Source organism: Sphaeramia orbicularis, chromosome 24 (genome assembly GCF_902148855.1).
Source record: "Sphaeramia orbicularis chromosome 24, fSphaOr1.1, whole genome shotgun sequence".
In the NCBI taxonomy this organism is placed as follows: Eukaryota; Metazoa; Chordata; class Actinopteri; order Kurtiformes; family Apogonidae; genus Sphaeramia; species Sphaeramia orbicularis.
In genome coordinates this window covers 304,439-327,257 of record NC_043979.1, presented here as the reverse complement: position 1 = coordinate 327,257, position 22,819 = coordinate 304,439, and the positions used below count along the sequence as shown (strand labels likewise).

At 42.7% G+C, this 22,819-nt stretch overlaps 2 protein-coding genes across 2 annotated transcripts in view; one reads left to right on the top strand and one right to left on the bottom strand.

The window, feature by feature from the left end:
- The window catches only part of LOC115415526 (dehydrodolichyl diphosphate synthase complex subunit nus1-like), a 9,281-nt gene extending 8,644 nt beyond the window's left edge, over positions 1-637 (top strand). Inside the window, exon 3 of the mRNA XM_030129116.1 lies at positions 531-637. Within this exon, the coding sequence (XP_029984976.1) occupies positions 531-637 (107 nt within the window). The remainder of the gene's footprint in view (positions 1-530) is intronic.
- A 1,862-nt stretch (positions 638-2,499) lies between these two features.
- LOC115415525 (regulator of microtubule dynamics protein 3-like) overlaps positions 2,500-22,819 on the bottom strand; it is a 29,462-nt gene continuing 9,142 nt past the window's right edge. The window contains 11 exon segments of the mRNA XM_030129115.1: positions 2,500-3,190; positions 3,439-3,519; positions 4,071-4,124; positions 4,220-4,318; positions 6,686-6,763; positions 6,834-6,909; positions 6,997-7,057; positions 11,151-11,253; positions 15,010-15,379; positions 16,952-17,095; positions 21,679-21,868. Coding sequence (XP_029984975.1) covers positions 3,131-3,190; positions 3,439-3,519; positions 4,071-4,124; positions 4,220-4,318; positions 6,686-6,763; positions 6,834-6,909; positions 6,997-7,057; positions 11,151-11,253; positions 15,010-15,379; positions 16,952-17,095; positions 21,679-21,868 — 1,316 coding nt within the window. The 3' untranslated portion in view covers positions 2,500-3,130.

Genomic DNA, 22,819 nt, shown 5'->3' with positions numbered 1-22,819 from the left:
TACGGACCTGTACGGCACCGGTACTGGACTGGTACTGGACTGTACTGGACCGGTACTGGACTGTCCTGGACCGGTACTGGACCTGGTGCTGACAGAAGGCAGAGTATGAGGGGAAAACAGGTGTAAACTGCAATAGAAGTGAATATTTAAAAAGCAGTTTGAACAGTTGTAATTAAACACTAAGTATGTATGTATATGTATTTATTTATGTATTGATTAGAGGAAATCATTTCATATTAGAGTTGACCTGATCACTGCTGTTCATATTTAATTAACTAAGTTTTGTTTTCTGAACCAGTTATTTTGTTACAGGATTTATACATTTGTATTAATATATTTAATAAGGAAAACCTCTTTGTCTTGCAGTATTTTCTCATAAACAGTCCTAATTTGCCTTTGTTGTTATTTCTGCGTCTTTATTTTTTGTCTTGTGGTTGGAGTATCAGATGTTTGCTCTGTTTTAGTTTTGACGCTCGTCAGATTTCATGTTGTGACTGAATTCTTCTTTTTCAGTCTGTATTTGAGGAAAGGTCGAGGGGAGACGAGGATCTGTAAAATCTACGACTCCCCCTGTCTGCCCGAGGCCGAGGCCATGTTCGCCATCAACGCAGACGGAGTAGGGGACGCCAAGGATTGAGGGGCGGGGCCGGGGCTGGGGCTGGGGGCGGGGCCAGCTCACTGAACTAAAGTGTCACTCTTCTGCTCCGTCCCAGTTTTGGACACTGATGTTTGTCCAGTTATACAACAGCGACCTGAGGACACCCCCCCCCCCACTTCAGAGCAGCTCATAAATGTCTCCAGGTTCCTTCTGTTTCTTCTACAGCTCTATTTGTAAAAGTGCATTTAATTTGTAATTAAGCCCATTTCCAAACAGTGTAACTGAATGTAAGTATTTTCACCTGTATAAACGTCTGTTTGTCTTTAGTTGAACCTTCTGTAAATAATCATCAGTCCTAAAAAAAGAATTAAACTAGTTTAGATCCACTGGAGTCCTTCACTAACATCTGATACTGTTCACATAGAATAATATATTCTAGATTATATACTATTATATAGAGAATAAGTGACATGTCAGTGGGTCAGACATCAGTGGTAAATGAATGTTTGTTTCTTTTCTTGTTGTTTTTCTTCTGTTCTAACTCCAGTATTTCGTCATAATCACTGTATTTTCAAACAGACTTGAAATTTTTCACACTTTCTTTTAGGTCAGAATTCAACAGTTTGTTCATTTGTGTCTGATTTTTAAAATTCTAACATTTAACATTTGACCTGGAACCAAAAATAATAATAATAATGTGAACCAATAATCACTGACATATGACAGGAGGAAAAAATGTTTTATGTAGAATACTGGAGAAAAAGTGTTTGGTTTACTGTATGAAACATGACATTTTAAGGGTTTAAAAATCTGACAGTTATGGAGTATTTGGTATTTTCTTTATGGATCAAGTTGATGATAATACAAAAAAAAAGTTAAAAAAAAAAAAAAGTTCAAAAACTCTGAAAAACATTTTGACATTAGTCCGACCTGTTTGATAAGAGTTACGGGTTAAAGAAAATGTTATTTATTGACCTGATGTTTGTTTTGTTTTTTGGTCACTTCCTCAAACGTACGTCTGTAGAACTTTACTTCTGTTTGAAGGACGGTCAGTATTTTTTGTACCATTGATTCAGTTATTCAACAGATAATTCAGAAGACGCACAGTTTAGAATTTATGAAACTGTTACTCAATGTGTGTTTTTTGTTTTTATTTTATTTCACTTCACTGCTTTTTCACATATAAACCACATCAGACCAGGTCCACATCAGACCAGGTCCACATCAGAAACCAGGAATACTTTTTTTTTGCTTGATTCAAGATTTTTTTTTTTTTCCCTTAATTCAAGATTTCTTAATTTTTTATTTTGTGCTTAATTCAGATTTTTTTGCTCAATTAATTTTTTTAATTTTAATTAATTTTTTTTTTCTTAATTCAAGATTTTTTTTTTTTTTTTTTACTTAATTCAAGCAAAAAAAAAAGTCTTCCAATGAAACAAGTGTTAATGCTCTTGTTCAGATCAGTGTAACTCAGATTTTCCAGATCTGTTCTCTCTAAATCAGTTCTTCTGTCTCAGTGAACAGTTCCTCTGTGGGTGATTCTGTCTGATGTTCAGTCTGATCAGATATTTGGAACAGAAATAAGACAAATACACTTGGTCAGATTCAGATTTTTTTACAGTGGAAGGATCATTCTAGATTCAACCAACCCAGATTTGTGTTCCTGTTTCTGGAAGGACCGACACTGACATCTACCACAAGAAAGAAACTCATCAGCACAGCAGGGACTGAATGGACAAACACACATTCCACACGTGTGTTTGGAACATATTTATAGAAATAAGGGACAGTTTAGGACAGATGGACCAAAGGGACTAGTGTTGTTTATATTCTATTCATTGTGAAAGGGGTGGATGGTGTTAAATGTCCCTTTAATAAAAGCCTAAATAAGACAAAGGTGCTCAAAAACCAAACCTCCTTCAGTTTAATGAACCATTCACAGTTTACAGTTAATCACAATAATCATCTGTACAATAGAAAGGACTCTGGTAGCACAAAGGAAAGAATGAATGACAGTAAGTGACAAACAGGAGGAAACCAGTGGAGACGGGGGGGGGGGGGGGGGGGGGGGAGCAGAACCGGCCCCCGTAGGCTCTGACCCTGTAGGCTCCGGCCCTGGACCAATGGGATCAATTTACAAAGTGCAAAAAAGACACTGAACAGATGAACAGGTTCCACATTCAGACCCAGAGGATCTAAAAGAACCCAATAATCTATAAACAAACATGTAAACACCTGAACAGTCAGAGGAAGGGGACCCATAGTCCACCTGTTACCAAATGTGTGGAATGAACATGTTTAAGGTGAGACATGTTGTTCAAATGACACTTATTTTTCTGAATAAATGTCGTTTTTTCAGGTTCTTCACATCATTTTGTCTGGACAGTTTGTACATGGAAATATTTTCATTATTCAGCGGAGGTTTGTTTGTTTGTTTGTTTGTAGTATTTATAGGTTATTGTGTTGTTATTGTACCGGTCTGACCCGGTTCCTGCTGGTCTGGATGTGGACCTCCAGTTCCACAGTCCTGGTTCAGACGTGTTTGGAAATGAAGGGCTGAAGCTGAGCCTCCAGTTTAGACGAGTCTGCATCCTGAAAGAAAAAGAAAAGGATTGAGTCAGTGTTGGTTCACAGAAGAAAAGGACAAATATCAGATGAGTGAAGGATTCAGGGTCTGTCACCGATGAACAGAAGGAACACCAACAAGTAGAACGACCGAAAGTAGGAGAAAAGAAGAAGACAACTGACCGAGGATTAGAACCACAGCAGAAACACACACATGGAACTGGGACGACAAAGTGTGTGTGTGTGTGTGTGTGTGTGTGTGTGTGTGTTCATACATGTGGGGGGTCACAGGTGGTCTTCAGAGCCTGGTGGATCCAGTTTGTGGCTTCAGAGACGTTTCCCAGTTCAACATGACACTGAAAAAACACACACACACACACACAGCATTAGTCTGAACACACACACACTACTAACACACACTGACACACACACACACACACAGCATTAGTCTGAACACACACACACTACTAACACACACTGACACACACACACACACACAGCATTAGTCTGAACACACACTACTAACACACACTGACACACACACACACACACAGCATTAGTCTGAACACACACTACTAACACACACTGACACACACACACACAGCATTAGTCTGAACACACACTACTAACACACACTGACACACACACACACACACAGCATTAGTCTGAACACACACACACTACTAACACACACACACACACACACACACACACAGCATTAGTCTGAACACACACACACACACTACTAACACACACACACTGACACACACACACACACAGCATTAGTCTGAACAACAACAACGATGACACACACACACACACACACACACACACACAGAGGTTCAAAACACCATGAAGAAAAAGGACTGATCCAATGGTCCTTATGTGGACCCATGTGGTCCTTTACCTGGGCGATGTAGAGTCTGAGGGTCTTGGAGAAACCTGGACTGAGTTCTTCTGCCTGGACCATCAAAACACACACACACACACACACACACACACCGTTAATAGACTGTGGGGATAATGTGTGTGTGTGGACCTGAACAGAACCAGTACCTTCAGGAAGTTCTGCAGGGCCTCATGGATGGTGGAGGTGGGGGGGGTCTGGTAGAGGGCAGCAGCAGCCTTCTGTTCCAACCAGCCAAGTGAGGACACCTACACACACACAGACTGTAAGGGGACCTACACACACCCCCCCTTCTCTGTGCGGTCCAGTTCAGGGTAGATAAAGCAGTAAAAGTCCACCTCAGCTGTCCATGGAGCAGCAGCTGAACCAGAACACTGGACCCCTGAAGTCCAGACCCCCTGTGACCACAGCAGGGTTTTGTCCTGGTGTTGGTGTGAGGGCGGGGTTTGGCAGACTGGACACAGACTGGACACACAGTGGACAGACTGGACACACAGACTGGACACACAGTGGACACAGACTGGACACAGACTGGACACAGTGGACACAGACTGGACACAGACTGGACACACAGTGGACACAGACTGGACAGACTGGACACAGTGGACACAGACTGGACAGACTGGACACAGACTGGACACAGACTGGACACACAGTGGACACAGACTGGACAGACTGGACACACAGTGGACACAGACTGGACACACAGTGGACACAGACTGGACACAGACTGGACAGACTGGACACAGACTGGACACACAGTGGACACAGACTGGACACAGACTGGACACACAGTGGACACAGACTGGACACACAGTGGACACAGACTGGACACAGACTGGACACACAGTGGACACAGACTGGACAGACTGGACACAGTGGACACAGACTGGACAGACTGGACACAGACTGGACACACAGTGGACACAGACTGGACAGACTGGACACACAGTGGACACAGACTGGACACACAGTGGACACAGACTGGACACAGACTGGACACAGACTGGACACACAGTGGACACAGACTGGACAGACTGGACACACAGTGGACACAGACTGGACAGACTGGACACAGACTGGACAGACTGGACACACAGTGGACACAGACTGGACACACAGTGGACACAGACTGGACACAGACTGGATGTTAGTGATAGGAGTCAGAGCTGGTGTTGGATGTGTAGTGGTTGTGGGTGGTGGTCCCAGTCCAGTGTGGTGTCTCAGATGGGTCTGTCTGCTGTGGACATGGACCCACTTGTGTTTGTATTTGACAGTTTGTATACGTGTTCAGGTCTTCTTCTGCTGTTGTACACAGCTCCTGTACCTGCTTCTGTGTTCGGTTCTATTCCCATGTGGAAGTATCAACCAGAAAAGGACCTGGGTCTGCTGTTGTCTAAGCAGATGAACACACACACACACACACACACACCCTGTCCAGTGGTTCAGACTGTTCATGTCGTCGGTGTCAGGACAGGTTAGTCTAATTTGTGGACGGTCAGTTCTGTCTGAGGTCACAGTGACATCATCACAACACACCGCTGTGGTACTTTACTCTAGTACTAATGCTGCCTTCAGGTGCTGTGGGAATTACCAGGTACAAACTCCAAAACTGTTGTATTTTCCACTGGAGGAGCTGGAAAAGAGTTAGATCCACAGGATGAAAAGAACCTTTGACCTGTTCAGTGTGGTACAGAGGAACGAGGGATTCATATGAAAGATAAACAAGGCTTTTATTAACATTCTGCCATCTATCTATCTATCTATCTATCTATCTATCTATCTATCTATCTATCTATCTATCTATCTATCTATCTATCTATCTATCTATCTATCTATCTATCCATCCATCCATCCATCCATCCATCCATCCATCCATCCATCCATCCATCCATCCATCCATCCATCCATCCATCCATCCATCCATCCATCCATCCATCCATCCATCCATCTACAGGGTGGGGAAGCCAAATGTACACTGAACATTTAGTTGTTTTTTCTCAGCAGGCACTACGTCAGTTGTTTTGAACCCAAACATATACTGATGTCATAATCATACCTAACACTATTATCCATACCTTTTCACAAACTTTTGCCCATATGAGTAATCAGGAAAGCAAACGTCAAAGAGTGTGTGATTTGCTGAATGCACTCGTCACACCAAAGGAGATTTCAAAATAGTTGGAGTGTCCATAAAGACTGTTTATAATGGAAAGAAGAGAATGACTATGAGCAAAACTATTACCAGAAAGTCTGGAAGATACTATTAAAGAAGAATGGGAGAAGTTGTCACCCCAATATTTGAGGAACACTTGCGCAAGTTTCAGGAAGCGTGTGAAGGCAGTTATTGAGAAAGAAGGAGGACACATAGAATAAAAACATTTTCTATTATGGACATTTTCTTGTGGCAAATAAATTCTCATGACTTTCAATAAACTAATTGGTCATACACTGTCTTTCAATCCCTGCCTCAAAATATTGTACATTTTGCTTCCCCACCCTGTATCTATCTATCCATCCATCCATCCAGTGGCCTGGGCTGAACCCTTTGGTGGTCCACTTCTGGTCCTCTGTTGGACCTCCTGTTCTATAAACACAGACAGTTGAAGGCTGACCTCATAACACCATCGGCCCAGCAGGTACAAACACATGGGGTCATCGTCTCTGAGGGCCAGGGCCCGGTCCAGGTGTTCCTGGGGGGACACAACACACACCTCAGTGTCTGGATCAGACCCTTCTGTCTCCCACCACCTGAAGCCTTACCTTCAGGATGTGGCTGCTCTTCAGTTTACTGTGTAAACTCTCATGCTGTGACCTCAGTCCTGTCAGAACCGCAAACCTGCAGCAAAAACACAAAAACCAGCTGACAGCAAGCAGGTCCACGGCTCACAGGTCACGGGTGGGGGTCAGCATTTCCGTGGCTCACCATTTGTGACACTCAGCGTTCAGGCCGTTCTTCTTGAGGGCGAGCTCCGCCTCCTCCTGACCTGCAACACCACAGACAAAGTCCAACGCTCAAACATTCAGCTAATAACGTACACACTGGAAAAGGAACTGGAGAAAAAAAATACATAAAATTATATATATATATATATATATACACACACACACACACACACACACACACACACACACATATATATGCGCCAATATTTTGTATCATAGTTTCTAACATTTGTTTCAATGGAGACAAAGTAAACAAGTGTTCAGAGAACGCACCCTGAACGGTGTACATGTGTGGATCCACTCTTTCTGTTTAAATCCAACAGTTTCCAGGTTGTTCCATACACAGAAACAGTTGAATCTGGTCCCAGTCATGTGTCTGTCCAATTAGATTCAATTCCCATCAATATTAGTTGAGTTCTAATTTTAAATGTGTGGGAAATGAAATTTTCAGTGTTCAGTGTAAATGTCCACAGAGTCCACATTCCACAGTGGATGTGGACAATTTAGTTCCAAATACAAGATATCCTACTATAATGGATGTTCTGTGTCCGCCGCGTGTCCGAATGTTTGTTCCGATGTTGCAGCACGGGAGGGCGTACAGGTACAATGGCCCCACGGGTACAATGCCACTCGTTGTTCTAAGCTACAGGTGGATCCAATTGGAGGCTAATCAGAGTCGTGTTGAATTTTTGATGAATTTTGGAAAATGTCTCAGTGATGACAGATGGAAACTTGTAGATGTTGTGACCTTGCTGTGACCTTGAACTTTGTCCTACTGGGACCAAAATGGACTGGGTTGGTCCCAGGGCCTAGGCCTATCTGTGGGGAAGATTTGGGAAAGATGGGTGGAAGAGTTTTACACTGAAGATGAAAACAAACAAACACACAAACACACAAAGCAAAGTGATCACAGGACCTCCTGGTGGAGGGAAAGAGAACAAAGACGAACCTGTTTGTCAAATTAAAACAACAGCAAATGTATTGAAGGAATGAAAAAAAACAAACACTGATCCAAACAGCACAGTGCAGGGGTGTCAAACGTATGACCCACATGACCCAAAGCAGCCTGCCCCATGGTCTGATCTGACCCCTGGGATGAATTTATGAAATGCAAAAAAAAAAAAAAAAACGCACTGAAGATATTAACAACCAAGGATGTTAAAATTATTATATTTCAGGTTCCACATACAGACCAATATGATCTGAAGTGGATCAGAACCAGTCAAATACTATCATAACCTAGAAATAACTGCAAATTTTTCAGCTTTTTGTTTGTTTATTTGTTTTAGTGTGAAAAAATAAAAGTACATTATGAACATATTTACATTTATAAATTATCCCTTCACAAAAAATGTGAATAATCTCAACAACCACGAACAATGTGAAATTTCCTATTAAAAAAATCCCATCAGTGGAATTGTACCAATATTCTGCCAGGTATTAAATATTTTGTGTCTTTGTAGATCCACTACGATGTGTACGTTCTAATGTACATGTGGAAATGAGAAGCTCAAGCATAATAATAGTGTTCAAACTGCACTTTTATGTTGTTGCTCTTAAATGATGAAAAAAGCTGAAGTTCTTCTTTATAGGTGTGTTCTGGTATTATTGTACTGGTTCTGGTCCACTTCAGATCACATTGGGCTGAATGTGGAACCTGAACTAACCTGAGTTTGACAGCCCTGGTCTACAACATGAACTGTGTAAGTGTATTAGAATAAACATCATTATTATATCAGATTTTATTCAGTCTGGTTTGGTTTACATGGTCAGCTCAGCACATTCATACATTTCTACAATTGTGAAATGTTGTTCTGTTCTGATAAGAGATAGTTTTAGTTGTTTTTAACGTGAACATTTTTGGACATCATCATCATCATTCAGTAGGGGTGTTAGAAAATATCGGTTCTGCAATATATCGTGATATTTCATTTCACAATACTGTATCAATATTAAAAAGTAATGTATTGATATTTTTAGGAATTTATTCAAATGCAGATATGGAGGAGGTTCATTTTTGTTTGATAGTTTTCTCTATTGTTTATATCTTTTTTATTATTTCACACAGTTTTATTAAATAATGTTTTTTCAAATCATCCTAAAAGCACTTTTTACTGTCTGAGAGGCAGATGTTCATTCCTTTGTTTGGATTGAACTCAAATCCTGTTCTGATGTTAGTTGTGAACTAACAGAATCTGAACATTTGAACAGGATCTGAAACTGGAATGTCTGTAAAACAGAATTTCAGTTTGAACACAGGAACATTTTGTGATAGAACATTAGTTCCTGTTGGGATCAAATAAAAATGTGTTTAGGATTTGTGCAGAGTTCTGCTGTAGTTCAATTCTTCCAGGAAATAACCGTTTTAAAAAAGAAACAAACAAAATATTGCCTTTTTAACAGTATCATGATATATCGTGATATATCGTATTGTGATCCTAGTATTGTGATTTGTATTGTATCGCCAGATTCTTGCATAAACACACCCCTTTCATTCAGTCAAATACAAGTATGTGCACATCCAGGCTTTTTCATAGTATTCCAAATGGACAGGCTGTGTGTATGGATGCATGGGCGTATGGGCGTATGGGTGTATGGGTGTATGGGTGTATGGGTGTATGGGTGCATGGGTGTATGGGTGCATGGGTGTATGGGTGTATGGGTGCATGGGTGTATGGGTGCATGGGTGTATGGGTGCATGGGTGTATGGGTGTATGGGTGCATGGGTGTATGGGTGTATGGGTGTATGGGTGTATGGGTGCATGGGTGCATGGGTGTATGGGTGTATGGGTGCATGGGTGTATGGGTGTATGGGTGTATGGGTGTATGGGTGCATGGGTGTATGGGTGTATGGATGCAAGGGCGTATGGGTGTATGGGTGTATGGGTGCATGGGTGTATGGGTGTATGGGTGTATGGGTGTATGGGTGCATGGGTGCATGGGTGTATGGGTGCATGGGTGTATGGGTGTATGGGTGTATGGGTGCATGGGTGTATGGGTGCATGGGTGTATGGGTGTATGGGTGCATGGGTGTATGGGTGTATGGGTGTATGGGTGTATGGGTGCATGGGTGTATGGGTGCATGGGTGTATGGGTGTATGGGTGCATGGGTGTATGGGTGTATGGGTGTATGGGTGTATGGGTGCATGGGTGCATGGGTGTATGGGTGTATGGGTGCATGGGTGTATGGTGTATGGGTGTATGGGTGCATGGGTGTATGGGTGTATGGATGCAAGGGCGTATGGGTGTATGGGTGTATGGGTGCATGGGTGTATGGGTGTATGGGTGTATGGGTGTATGGGTGTATGGGTGCATGGGTGTATGGGTGTATGGGTGTATGGGTGTATGGGTGCATGGGTGTATGGGTGCATGGGTGTATGGGTGCATGGGTGTATGGGTGTATGGGTGCATGGGTGTATGGGTGTATGGGTGCATGGGTGTATGGGTGTATGGGTGTATGGGTGTATGGGTGTATGGGTGTATGGGTGCATGGGTGTATGGGTGTATGGGTGCATGGGTGTATGGGTGTATGGGTGCATGGGTGTATGGGTGTATGGGTGTATGGGTGTATGGGTGTATGGGTGCATGGGTGTATGGGTGCATGGGTGTATGGGTGCATGGGTGTATGGGTGCATGGGTGTATGGGTGTATGGGTGCATGGGTGTATGGGTGTATGGGTGTATGGGTGTATGGGTGCATGGGTGTATGGGTGCATGGGTGCATGGGTGTATGGGTGCATGGGTGCATGGGTGTATGGGTGCATGGGTGTATGGGTGTATGGGTGCATGGGTGCATGGGTGTATGGGTGTATGGGTGCATGGGTGTATGGGTGTATGGGTGTATGGGTGCATGGGTGTATGGGTGCAAGGGCGTATGGGTGTATGGGTGTATGGGTGCATGGGTGTATGGGTGTATGGGTGTATGGGTGCATGGGTGTATGGGTGTATGGGTGCATGGGTGTATGGGTGCATGGGTGCATGGGTGTATGGGTGCATGGGTGTATGGGTGCATGGGTGTATAGGCGTGTTGGGTTTTAAAGCGTCTCCCTCGTTGAAGGTTCACACCACTGCACATGCACATGAGAACACGCAGTGGAAGTGTGTGTGTGTGTGTGTGTGTGTGTGTGTGTCTGACCCTGTTGGGCGATCGTCCTCTTCTGCTCTTGGTCCTCGGTGCACTGGTACATGTCACTGTAGGCCCGAGCCAGTCTCCATAGGAAGTCTCTGCTGTCTCCGTACTGATCAAACACACATAGGATCAGGTGTTAAACACTGATGGTGCGGACACATGTCACTATAACCCTTTCATGCATGAATTATGAGACCCTCATTCACGATTTTTTTTTTTGCTAAATTCAAGCAAAAAAATCTGCCAATGGAACAAGTGAAAATGATCTTGTTCAGAGTTCTTGAAATCAGATTTTCCAGATCTGTTGTCTAAAAATCAGTTCTTATATCTCACTGAGAAGTTCCTCTTTAGGTGATTATGTCTGATTTTAAGTGTGACGAGATATTTGGACTAGAAATGAGAAAAATACACTCAGGAAGATTTAGATTTTTTCAAGTGAGAAACATGCATTTACTGACATACTGTGTGAAAACTATGAAATAAAAACATTTTTAATGCCACTAATCTGATGTTTTCTCACATTTTAACATACTCTAATACTAGTCATTACTCAGATCATATGCAAAAAAAAAACAACTACTTTTTGTTTAAAAAAAACTCCTGCTAATTACAGTCTAATAACAATTATCAATTGATTTACACAAATATTTTACTGCTAGGAATGAGGCACTCGATGTGGCTGCAGCTATGATCTAACTCTTCACTATTTTGTATTTTTATGTATTTATTTGAAATATCCAACATGTCATGAAATTTAGAAAAGATCTGTGGGATGGAGTTGGTTAGGGTTAAGGGGCTATAAAATAGGCAGGTGTTTTGTGTTATTTTTCTTCTATCTTTTATTGTTTTAGGTGTGACTGTCAGTTGTGGTTCCACCTTCATCAGGACTGTTCCTACCTCCAGAGGTGGAACCAAAGGATCCACCATTTCATTTACACAGATGACAGAACAGAAGAAGGGGGGAATATTCCAGATCAGAAGTGTAAAAGGGGCTAATAATGCCTGTGTCTGTCCTGCTTTTACATAATCCAAATGTCCAAAAGTGTCCCCTTTGTTTGGGCCAGCAGCATCAGAACCAGCGACACCAACAGACTGGATCCAGAAGGAATGGATCTGAAGTAGGTCTGAGGATGGACTATTTACAGACCGTGGTTAAACACACTGATCTCCATCATGGATAATGATGAGCACCATCTCCACCACACACTGGACACACACCTTCTAATACATTATGTATAGTGTGTTTGCTCTGGTGTTCCATTTATATTCTTATATTCTGGTTTTACTGTTTGTCATATTGCTGCTGCTGCACTACAGTTTCAGTTTGGGATCAATAAAGTCTATCTATCGAAGAATCTGTCTGTCTGTGTGTCTAGGGTTGACGGAGCCTGAACACCACACAAACACAAACACTACACTCTGGTTTGTCTTCTCAATAAAACACATAAAAACAAACATATTTACAAATACAAACCACACAGATCATGTTAGAGATGATGCATGTTGACAGAATTAAAATGAGGAGATCCATCAGCACTGTAACTGTTATACTGTCCTGTCTATGTGGTCCATGTGGTCCATGTGGTTCCTGTGGTCCATGTGGTCCCTGTGGTCCCTGCTCTGACTGTTACGCCGCATTTCCACAACATGGTACCGACTCGACTCGACTCGACTCGACTTGGCCTTTTTTTGCGTTTCCATTACTTAAAAGGACCTGGAATCTGGTACCTGGTACTAGTTTTTTGGTCTCACCTCCGCTGAGGTTCCAGGACTGGGGACCACATACTAAAAGGTGACACTGTGTAAACACTGCAGACCACTGATTGGTCAGAGTCGTCTCTGTGACCCGCCCTTTTACAGAGAACAGATGCAGAAGTTTCCAGTAAATCTGTCAGTAGGTGAATCCACATGAGGACAGTCTGTAAAACTACACCATGGTTTGTCCAGGAGGTTCAGACGCAAACATTCAGCAGGAGTTTGACCAGACAACAGGCAACCAGTGAGTTTATCAGCAACTGTGAGCAGAGCACACAGAAGGAACGCACCGCATCGCTATGACGACCAGGTACTGGAAAGTGGGGAGTATCTGGAATGGAAACGGTCTGGAATAGGACCTGGTACCAGAGTGGAAAGGGTCTGGAATAGGACCTGGTACCAGAGTGGAGTCGAGCCGCTTCCACGTAGTGGAAACGTAGCATTATACTGTCCTGTCCCTGTGGTCCCTGCTGTAGTCCCTGCTGTGGTCCCTTCTGTAGTCCCTTCTGTAGTCCCTTCTGTAGTCCCTGCTGTGGTCCCTTCTGTAGTCCCTGCTGTGGTCCCTGCTGTAGTCCCTGCTGTGGTCCCTGCTGTAGTCCCTTCTGTAGTCCCTGCTGTAGTCCCTGCTGTAGTCCCTTCTGTAGTCCCTGCTGTGGTCCCTTCTGTAGTCCCTGCTGTGGTCCCTGCTGTGGTCCCTGCTGTAGTCCCTTCTGTAGTCCCTGCTGTAGTCCCTTCTGTAGTCCCTGCTGTGGTCCCTGCTGTGGTCCCTGCTGTAGTCCCTTCTGTAGTCCCTGCTGTAGTCCCTTCTGTAGTCCCTGCTGTGGTCCCTGCTGTGGTCCCTGCTGTAGTCCCTGCTGTGGTCCCTGCTGTAGTCCCTTCTGTAGTCCCTTCTGTAGTCCCTGCTGTAGTCCCTGCTGTGGTCCCTGCTGTAGTCCCTTCTGTAGTCCCTTCTGTGGTCCCTGCTGTGGTCCCTGCTGTGGTCCCTTCTGTAGTCCCTGCTGTAGTCCCTGCTGTAGTCCCTTCTGTAGTCCCTGCTGTGGTCCCTGCTGTAGTCCCTGCTGTGGTCCCTGCTGTAGTCCCTGCTGTAGTCCCTTCTGTAGTCCCTTCTGTAGTCCCTGCTGTGGTCCCTGCTGTGGTCCCTGCTGTAGTCCCTGCTGTGGTCCCTGCTGTGGTCCCTGCTGTGGTCCCTGCTGTAGTCCCTGCTGTGGTCCCTGCTGTGGTCCCTGCTGTAGTCCCTGCTGTAGTCCCTTCTGTAGTCCCTGCTGTGGTCCCTGCTGTGGTCCCTGCTGTGGTCCCTGCTGTGGTCCCTGCTGTGGTCCCTTCTGTAGTCCCTGCTGTAGTCCCTGCTGTAGTCCCTTCTGTAGTCCCTGCTGTGGTCCCTGCTGTAGTCCCTGCTGTGGTCCCTGCTGTAGTCCCTGCTGTAGTCCCTTCTGTAGTCCCTTCTGTAGTCCCTGCTGTGGTCCCTGCTGTGGTCCCTGCTGTGGTCCCTGCTGTGGTCCCTGCTGTGGTCCCTGCTGTAGTCCCTTCTGCAGTCCCTTCTGTAGTCCCTGCTGTGGTCCCTGCTGTAGTCCCTGCTGTGGTCCCTGCTGTAGTCCCTGCTGTGGTCCCTGTTGTAGTCCCTTCTGTAGTCCCTGCTGTGGTCCCTGCTGTAGTCCCTGCTGTGGTCCCTGTTGTAGTCCCTTCTGTAGTCCCTGCTGTGGTCCCTGCTGTGGTCCCTGCTGTAGTCCCTGCTGTAGTCCCTTCTGTAGTCCCTTCTGTAGTCTCTTCTGTAGTCCCTGCTGTGGTCCCTGCTGTGGTCCCTGCTGTAGTCCCTGCTGTGGTCCCTGCTGTAGTCCCTGCTGTGGTCCCTGCTGTGGTCCCTGCTGTAGTCCCTGCTGTGGTCCCTGCTGTGGTCCCTGCTGTAGTCCCTTCTGTAGTCCCTGCTGTAGTCCCTGCTGTAGTCCCTGCTGTAGTCCCTGCTGTGGTCCCTGCTGTGGTCCCTGCTGTAGTCCCTGCTGTGGTCCCTGCTGTGGTCCCTGCTGTAGTCCCTGCTGTAGTCCCTGCTGTAGTCCCTGCTGTAGTCCCTGCTGTGGTCCCTGCTGTGGTCCCTGCTGTGCTCTGTAGTCCTCACCTGTGCTCTGTTGTCCATCAGCAGTCTGAATCCCTCTGCCTTCAGTTTGGCGTCTCCTGTGTGCAGGATGTCGCTCTGGGCCAACAGCAGAGCCAGTTCTCCACTGGGAGGGAGGAGGAGCTCACACACCGGCTGCAGCCTCCCAACACCTCCACCCTCCTCCTCCTCCTCCTCCTCCTCCTCCTCCTCCTCTTCCAGTCCTCTGTCCTCCTCTTCTTGGGAGTCTTCCTGCCGGAGGGTGAGGACAGTGGCACAGCTCCGATCCTCCTCCTCCTCCTCCTCCTCCTCCTCCGACTCCTGCTCCTTCTCTCCTTCTTCTCTGTCAGTGTCTCGGTCTGTGTAGTCTGACTCTGCGTAGGCTGTTGAGTACCTGGAACACACCAAGGTTATTATCATTAATGACAACTAACAAAATGACCAAAACTACAATTGTAAAAACATTTTTGTTAACTGAAATAAATAAAAACTATAATTAAAAGAAAAAAAAACATAACTAACTGAAACTGTATTGTGTGTTTACAAAACTAACTAAAACCAACAAAAATTATGGATAAAATTCCCTTCATTTTTGTCATTGTCAACATCGGATTGATACAAAAGTGATTTATTTCGCTCTATCAGTTTTCTCTGCTGTCACCCTACGACACTTTTTGCTCCGTCACTTGTGTTCACTTGTGGTTTCCAGTCGTCTTCTGGTCCCCACTCTACCTGGAAACATGGAGACTAAAGCAGCAGAGTCCTGTCTGGGATTGATTTGAATACGACGACAGAGAAGAAGAGAAAAAAGACCACTAAACTAAAATTAAACATTTAGAAAAAAATGGAAACTAATAAAAAACGAGCAAACCTGCTCTAAAAACTAATTAAAATGAACTGAATTAGAGAAAAAAAAAAGTCAAAACTAAATAAAACTAAACTATAATGAAAAATCCAAAACTATTAGAACCTTGGTCTGCACCGACCGCTAATACAACAAACCTTTTGAACCATCTAAAGTTGAACCACCACCATCTTCCATTGTGCAAAGCATTGTGCAGTGTGGAACATTGTGTAGGCTAGAACCGGGGCACATGGAAGGATTTGTTGCTTTGCTGGTTGTTCAATGATTTCTGCATGAAACTTGTGCATTTTGGCAAACTGTGCTTTGATTTTTGGAATATATTGTTCCTTTGCTCAGAGGAGCCTTTTTTAGTATTGACTTAATGTTGCGTATTGTTGGATGCGTGGTGTGACACTGCGGCTTAATGCTGGTTATCTGTGTGGCGCATGGTTGTTGCATTGTCATGCACAACCTGTGTATTCTATAGATGGCTGATGTATACAGAAGGCCTGAACTGAAACCTCACGGCACGCCACTGAATATATATATAATTTACCATGTTTCATACTACACTGAACATGCTTGAATTTATAATTTGCACTTTATGTGAGGTTTTTTTTTTTTATTGCTACGGTTCTGTGGCCAGTCCATAGCAGTTGAATTCCAGTGCACTATTTGTTTACAACAGGAAACACACATGAGTTTACAGTATACGTATCTGCATTCAAAGATTTTTTTTGTTTGGTACAAAAGTGAACATACTTTGTTTTAGTGTTTCAAAGCTTTACTTATGTTTAAAGAGTATATTTTACATTGTTTTGCAAGAAAAAAAAAACAACTTTAAGGTTAACAAACAATCTTTTAATAATCGTGATTTCAATTATTGCTAAAATAATCGTGATTATTGTTTTTTTCTATAATCGAGCAGCCCTACTGCTTCCTGTGTGTTTTTACTGCATATTTCACTTGCTGGTGTTTCTACACATCCCAAAAAAGTGTCTGAACTGAGCCACACCAACTCTTCTATTTCTCACTCTTTAATGGGTGGTATTCCGTTACACCCCCATGGTCCCAGGCTCTGTTTACATGCAGATCCATTGCCAGTCCACGTGGACTACCTACCCTCCCTCACTGGTTTCTTCGTAGGTGCTGGCCACTCCCTGGCTGGCGGTGAAGTAGATGGAGCTGGAGCTGGTGGAGTCGGTGCGCTCCCTGTGGATCAGGTGGCGTCGTCGACGGACGCGCTGACTGTCCTCCACTCCTTTCCTGTACGCCACAAAAACATGATGTGTCAACTGAACAGTTCAACACACAGGACAGACAGAAGGGGTGTGACGTTTACCCCCCCATCTGGAATACCCTTCAGCTGGAGCTGAAATGAACTGAGCTCATCAAACTCTAAGGTTTTTCAACCATTTTACAGACTAGACAGTGAGAGTCAAATGGACAGTGTCTGTGTTTTGAAAATGCACTTTAAAAACTGTCAAACTTTTCTATTAAAACTAAATTATTGTTTGTTTTAATTTATTATTACCTGTCTTTTAAACCTGTATTCATTCATGGCATGCGCTGCTGACTCTATCTGGTCAAATAAAGGTTTTTTTTTTTTTTAAACTTAATTTTTATTAAATTTTCTTTTTTTTTTTCAGTACAGTACAATTACACATTCAATTACACAGTTCAATTAATTTCTTTTCCCCCTACACAGCTGCAAATATATTCTCATACACCTCCACAGACACATATAATGAAATTTAAGAAAGCAGTAATAATTATAGCAAACAATGATTACTTCAAAAAACAAAAAAAATATAAATAAATAAATAAATAAAAATAAAAAGGCTGTAGATATAGATCTTCGACAGAGGTAGATTGACAGCACTTTGATAACATGGAGTGTTCTTGCAACACCAGTAAATATTATTGCAGTAGTAAAGGTAACATAGGTTCCCATCTTTTAGTAAATATGGTTTTCTGAAGCCGGAGCAGGTGTGTGATCTGCTCCATCTGGTAAATATCCCAAACTTTTTGAATCCATGTATTATATGAGGGAGGTTCTGGTTTCATCCAGCTGATGGTTGTAGACTTTAAGGCAGCGGTGAATAATATATTCAAAAGGTATTTATCTGCTTTTCTATCCAGACCTTCAGGTATTACTCCCAAAACTGCCACTGTGAAGCTTTGTGGGATGTTCATTTTAAAAACCTCCTTCACGGCATTGAACACCTCCCTCCAAAACACACTTAACTTAGGACAAACCCAAAATATATGAGTGTGATTAGCTCTATGGGCTCCGCAGTTCCTCCAGCATGAGCTGGGATGTTGGGGATCCATTTTAGACATTATTTCTGGTGTTCTGAAATATCTAATGATTATTTTCCATTTGAATTCCCTCCATGTATTAGAATTTGTAACCAGATGTGCCTCCGTACATACATCGCGCCAGTCATCCTCAGATATGTCCACGTTCGCCTCTGCCTCCCATCTCCCTCTTATCTGCGAGGAGTTATTTTGATTCATAAATAAGAAAATATTATACAATTTAGAAATTACTTTCTTTTCTCCATCACCAGTTTGTAACTCTATCACATACTTTTCTAGGGGTGTAGGTTTTGCGAATTTATCCCATTCCTTGTGAGTCATCAGAAAAGTTCTAAGTTGCAAATACCTAAAAAAATTTGAACTGGGGAGATCAAAGTCATCTTTCAACTGCTCAAATGTCTTAAATATCCCACCATCAAACAGCTGATGCAGGTAAATCAGTCCCTTTTCTGACCATTTTTTAAAGCTGTTGTCTAGATTATTGGGTGTAAAAGACTTCATGTAGCCAATATTTATCAAAGGTGAAATTAACTTTGGGAGCTTAAATGCACACTTTATTTTACTCCATATTTTAAAAGTGACCCTGGTCCAGTCGGACATCTCTCCAGTGGGTGCATCTAGAAAGGGCATGCTTTGTAAGGGATCTTGACATTGTTGTTTTTCAATATTAACCCATCGTGTGTTTGTGTTGTCCTGAATCCATCCTATCAAGGGTTTCATTTGTGCAGCCCAAAAGTAAAATTTTAAATTTGGTAGGTTGAGGCCTCCACTGGACTTTGATAATTGTAGAGTTTTAAGTCTAATTCTAGGACGCTTATTTTGCCATATGAATTTTGACAACATTTTATCCAAATTGTTGAAAACAAGCTTAGGAATATCTATGGGCAACATCTGAAATAAATAGAGAAGTCGTGGCAGAACGTTCATGCGGATGCTTTCAATACGTCCCAGCAGAGAAAGAGGGAGCACAGACCAACGATCCAGGTCTCCTTTTATGCACTGGATTATTTTGATATAATTAGCATCATAAAGGTTCTGTAGGGATAAGGGAATAAATATACCAAGATATTTAATACCATCACTGGGCCATTTAAAACCAGTCTGAAGTTTTACGTTTTGGGGTATCTTGCCATTGATGTCCATAGCCTCTGTTTTATCAATATTTACCTTATATCCTGAGTAGTATCCAAATTCATTAATTAAAGTCTTAAGATGTGGTATTGTAGATGCCAATTCTGTTAGATATAGCAATACATCATCTGCATATAGTGACAATTTATGTTCCTCAGTATTTATCATAATTCCTTTTATGTTAATATTATCTCTGATGAGTTGGGCAAATGGTTCAATGCTGATGGCAAAAAGCAATGGTGATAGAGAACAGCCCTGTCTACAGCCGCGTTCCAGTTTAAATCTCTGTGATATATAGCCATTGACTTTAACGGAAGCCTGGGGGTCTGAATAGAGTGTTTGAATCCAGTTTATAAAGTTAGGTCCAAATCCAAAGCGTTTTAAAGTTTGAAATAAAAATTGCCATGACACACGGTCAAATGCTGTCTGAGCATCCAAAGATAAAATCATTGACTCTGATTTCTTATCTTTTTGATATGATATTATATTCAGCAGGCGTCGTAAATTATCCCCATAATATCTTCCAGCAATGAATCCAGTTTGGTCAGGATGAATAATTTGAGTTATCATTTGGTTGACTCGTTTAGCCAATATTGCTGTCAATATTCGCACATCTCCATTTAGCAGTGATATTGGTCTATAGGACTGGCATTCGGTCGGATCTTTGCCCTCTTTATGTATTACTATGATGGTTGCATCTGTCCAGGAAGGTGCCACGGTTTTAGAGTAAAGTGCGTAGTGATATGCTTTTAACAATAGGGGGGAAAGTATATCACTAAAAGTTTTATAAAATTCATTAATGTAGCCATCTGGCCCTGGGGTTTTATTATTTTTTAGTGTTGAGATCACCTGCTTGATCTCCCATTCTTCAAATGGTTTATCTAGATCCCTAGCAGTCGTTTCAGTCAATTCTGGTAATTTTATGTTTTTTAAGAAATCTGCAATTTTTTTATCATCAGTGCAAGTATCTGTATTTTTATATAGGAATTTATAGAAAAGTGCAAAGGATTCTGCTATTTCATCTGGTTTTGTAACAAAAGTACTTTGTGATTTTATTTTTTGCACTATATTAGATGACTTTTGTTTTCTTAATTGGAAAGCTAATAATCTGCTTGCCCTATTGCCGTGCTCATAATATTTTTGTTTGGTAAATCTTAAATTTCCTTCAAGCTTATCTGATAGTAGACTATTAAGTTCTCTACGTGTTGTATTTAATTGTTTTAGTAAACTATTTGATGCAGACTGTTTATGATTATATTCTAATTCTTTTATTTTATCTTCTAATTCTCATTGTTTGGCTTCCTTCTGTCTTTTCCTAGCACATGTAAATGAAATAATGCGACCTCTAAGGAATGCTTTGGCACAGTCCCATATGATAAGGGGGGATGTTACCGATGAAATATTAGTGTCCATGTAATTCTTAAGCTCTGTTTTGATGAAGGAGTTAAATTCTCTGTCATTTAGGAGGGATGCATTTAGTCTCCATTGTTTAGAGGATGATCTCTGGCCTATATCCCACTTTAATTCTATAGGTGCATGATCAGATAATGTAATAGGTAGTATTTTAATATCAGATATTCTATATTGGTCTTTCTTAGACGTAAAGAAATAATCAATTCTTGAATATGATGCATGTCTGTTTGAGTAGAATGTGAAATCTCTACTTCCAGGGAATTTGCTCCTCCATACATCAACAAGGCCAGCCTCTGCGCATTGATATTTGAGCATTTTACTCGTCAAATAAAGGTTTAATAAAAAAAGTAACATCCCAGTTATTTTACACTGAACAAAAATATACCCCCCCCCCCCATGTGACACTTTACATGTTTAATATCATTAGATGATGCACAATAAATTAAATCAGACACAGTTTATGTAGTCGATCAGTGTGTGGTCCAGGTTAGGGTCTGTTAGAACACAATAGTGGTGTGTGGCGTTCAGGGACATTCATGTGTCCACGGTAGGGGACATTTTAAACTAATCACCACTCAGTATGTTGAGTGTCCACTGTTGTCTTCACATAGAGACCAAGGTTATTACCATTAACGAAAGAATTCTTTCATGCTTGGACGTTGCTTTAACTCTATATTAAATCTGTTCCACAGTCTCACCCTGCTGACTGAAACACAAAATCCCTTCCTAGTAGTGCGTATTAAGTGAATTTTAAAGTTAATTTTCCCCCTTAAATTATAACCCCCCTCATGAACACTGAATAATTTCAGTATATTTGTTGGTAAAAGATTATTTTTAGCTTTGTACATTATTTGAGCTGTTTGATCGTCCACAATGTCTGTGAACTTGAGTAATTTTGACTGTAAGAATAATGAGTTAAATATTCAGTGAATGCTCCTCCTGCCCTCATGCATTAGTAACTCAGCTGATCCACTACCACTCACTTCACATCCTGGATGATCTGCAGGGCAATGTCCTGCAGCCCTCCCCTCAGCTCGGCCACCTCTGAGCGCAGCGACGCCACGCAGTTCAGGACCTGGTCCAGCTGGTTCCTGAGCTGCAGCTGCTGCTCCGGGGACAGACCCTGGACCACGGCCTCCACCGCCTCCAGAGCCTCCTGCTGGGCCTCGGCCTCTGCAACACAGTCCCACATGTCTGTTCAATTCAGTACCACTGCTCTGTCCAACACAGTCCCACATGTCTGTTCAATTCAGTACCACTGCTCTGTCCAACACAGTCCCACATGTCTGTTCAGTTCAGTACCACTGCTCTGTCCAACACAGTCCCACATGTCTGTTTGGTTCAGTACCACTGCTCTGTCCAACACAGTCCCACATGTCTGTTTGGTTCAGTACCACCGCTCTGTGCAACACAGTCCCACATGTCTGTTTGGTTCAGTACCACCGCTCTGTCCAACACAGTCCCACATGTCTGTTTGGTTCAGTACCACTGCTCTGTCCAACACAGTCCCACATGTCTGTTTGGTTCAGTACCACTGCTCTGTCCAACACAGTCCCACATGTCTGTTTGGTTCAGTACCACCGCTCTGTGCAACACAGTCCCCATGTCTGTTTGGTTCAGTACCACCGCTCTGTCCAACACAGTCCCACATGTCTGTTTGGTTCAGTACCACTGCTCTGTCCAACACAGTCCCACATGTCTGTTTGGTTCAGTACCACTGCTCTGTCCAACACAGTCCCACATGTCTGTTCAATTCAGTACCACTGCTCTGTGCAGGGACGCTGCTTCTGACTGTTGGATTCACTCCTGGCTCTGGCTTTCTAGGACACCACATACGATGTCCTGAAATGTGTCAATACAATCAGAAGTCTGTATTTACAGTATTGTACAGGAAGCTCTTTTAGAGGAAATTCTTGTTGGTGCATTTATGGATCCACTGTGATCTGGAGTTGTGTTAATAATAACAGATAGAATATTGCAGAAATTGTTCAAATTTTAGTTCCAAACTCCAAAATTAACCAATATTCTGCCTGTTTCCAAATGTTTATGTAACATTGTGTGCAAATGTACATGTATAAATAATAAGTCAAGGCATAATATTGTTAAAATTGCACTGATTTTTCT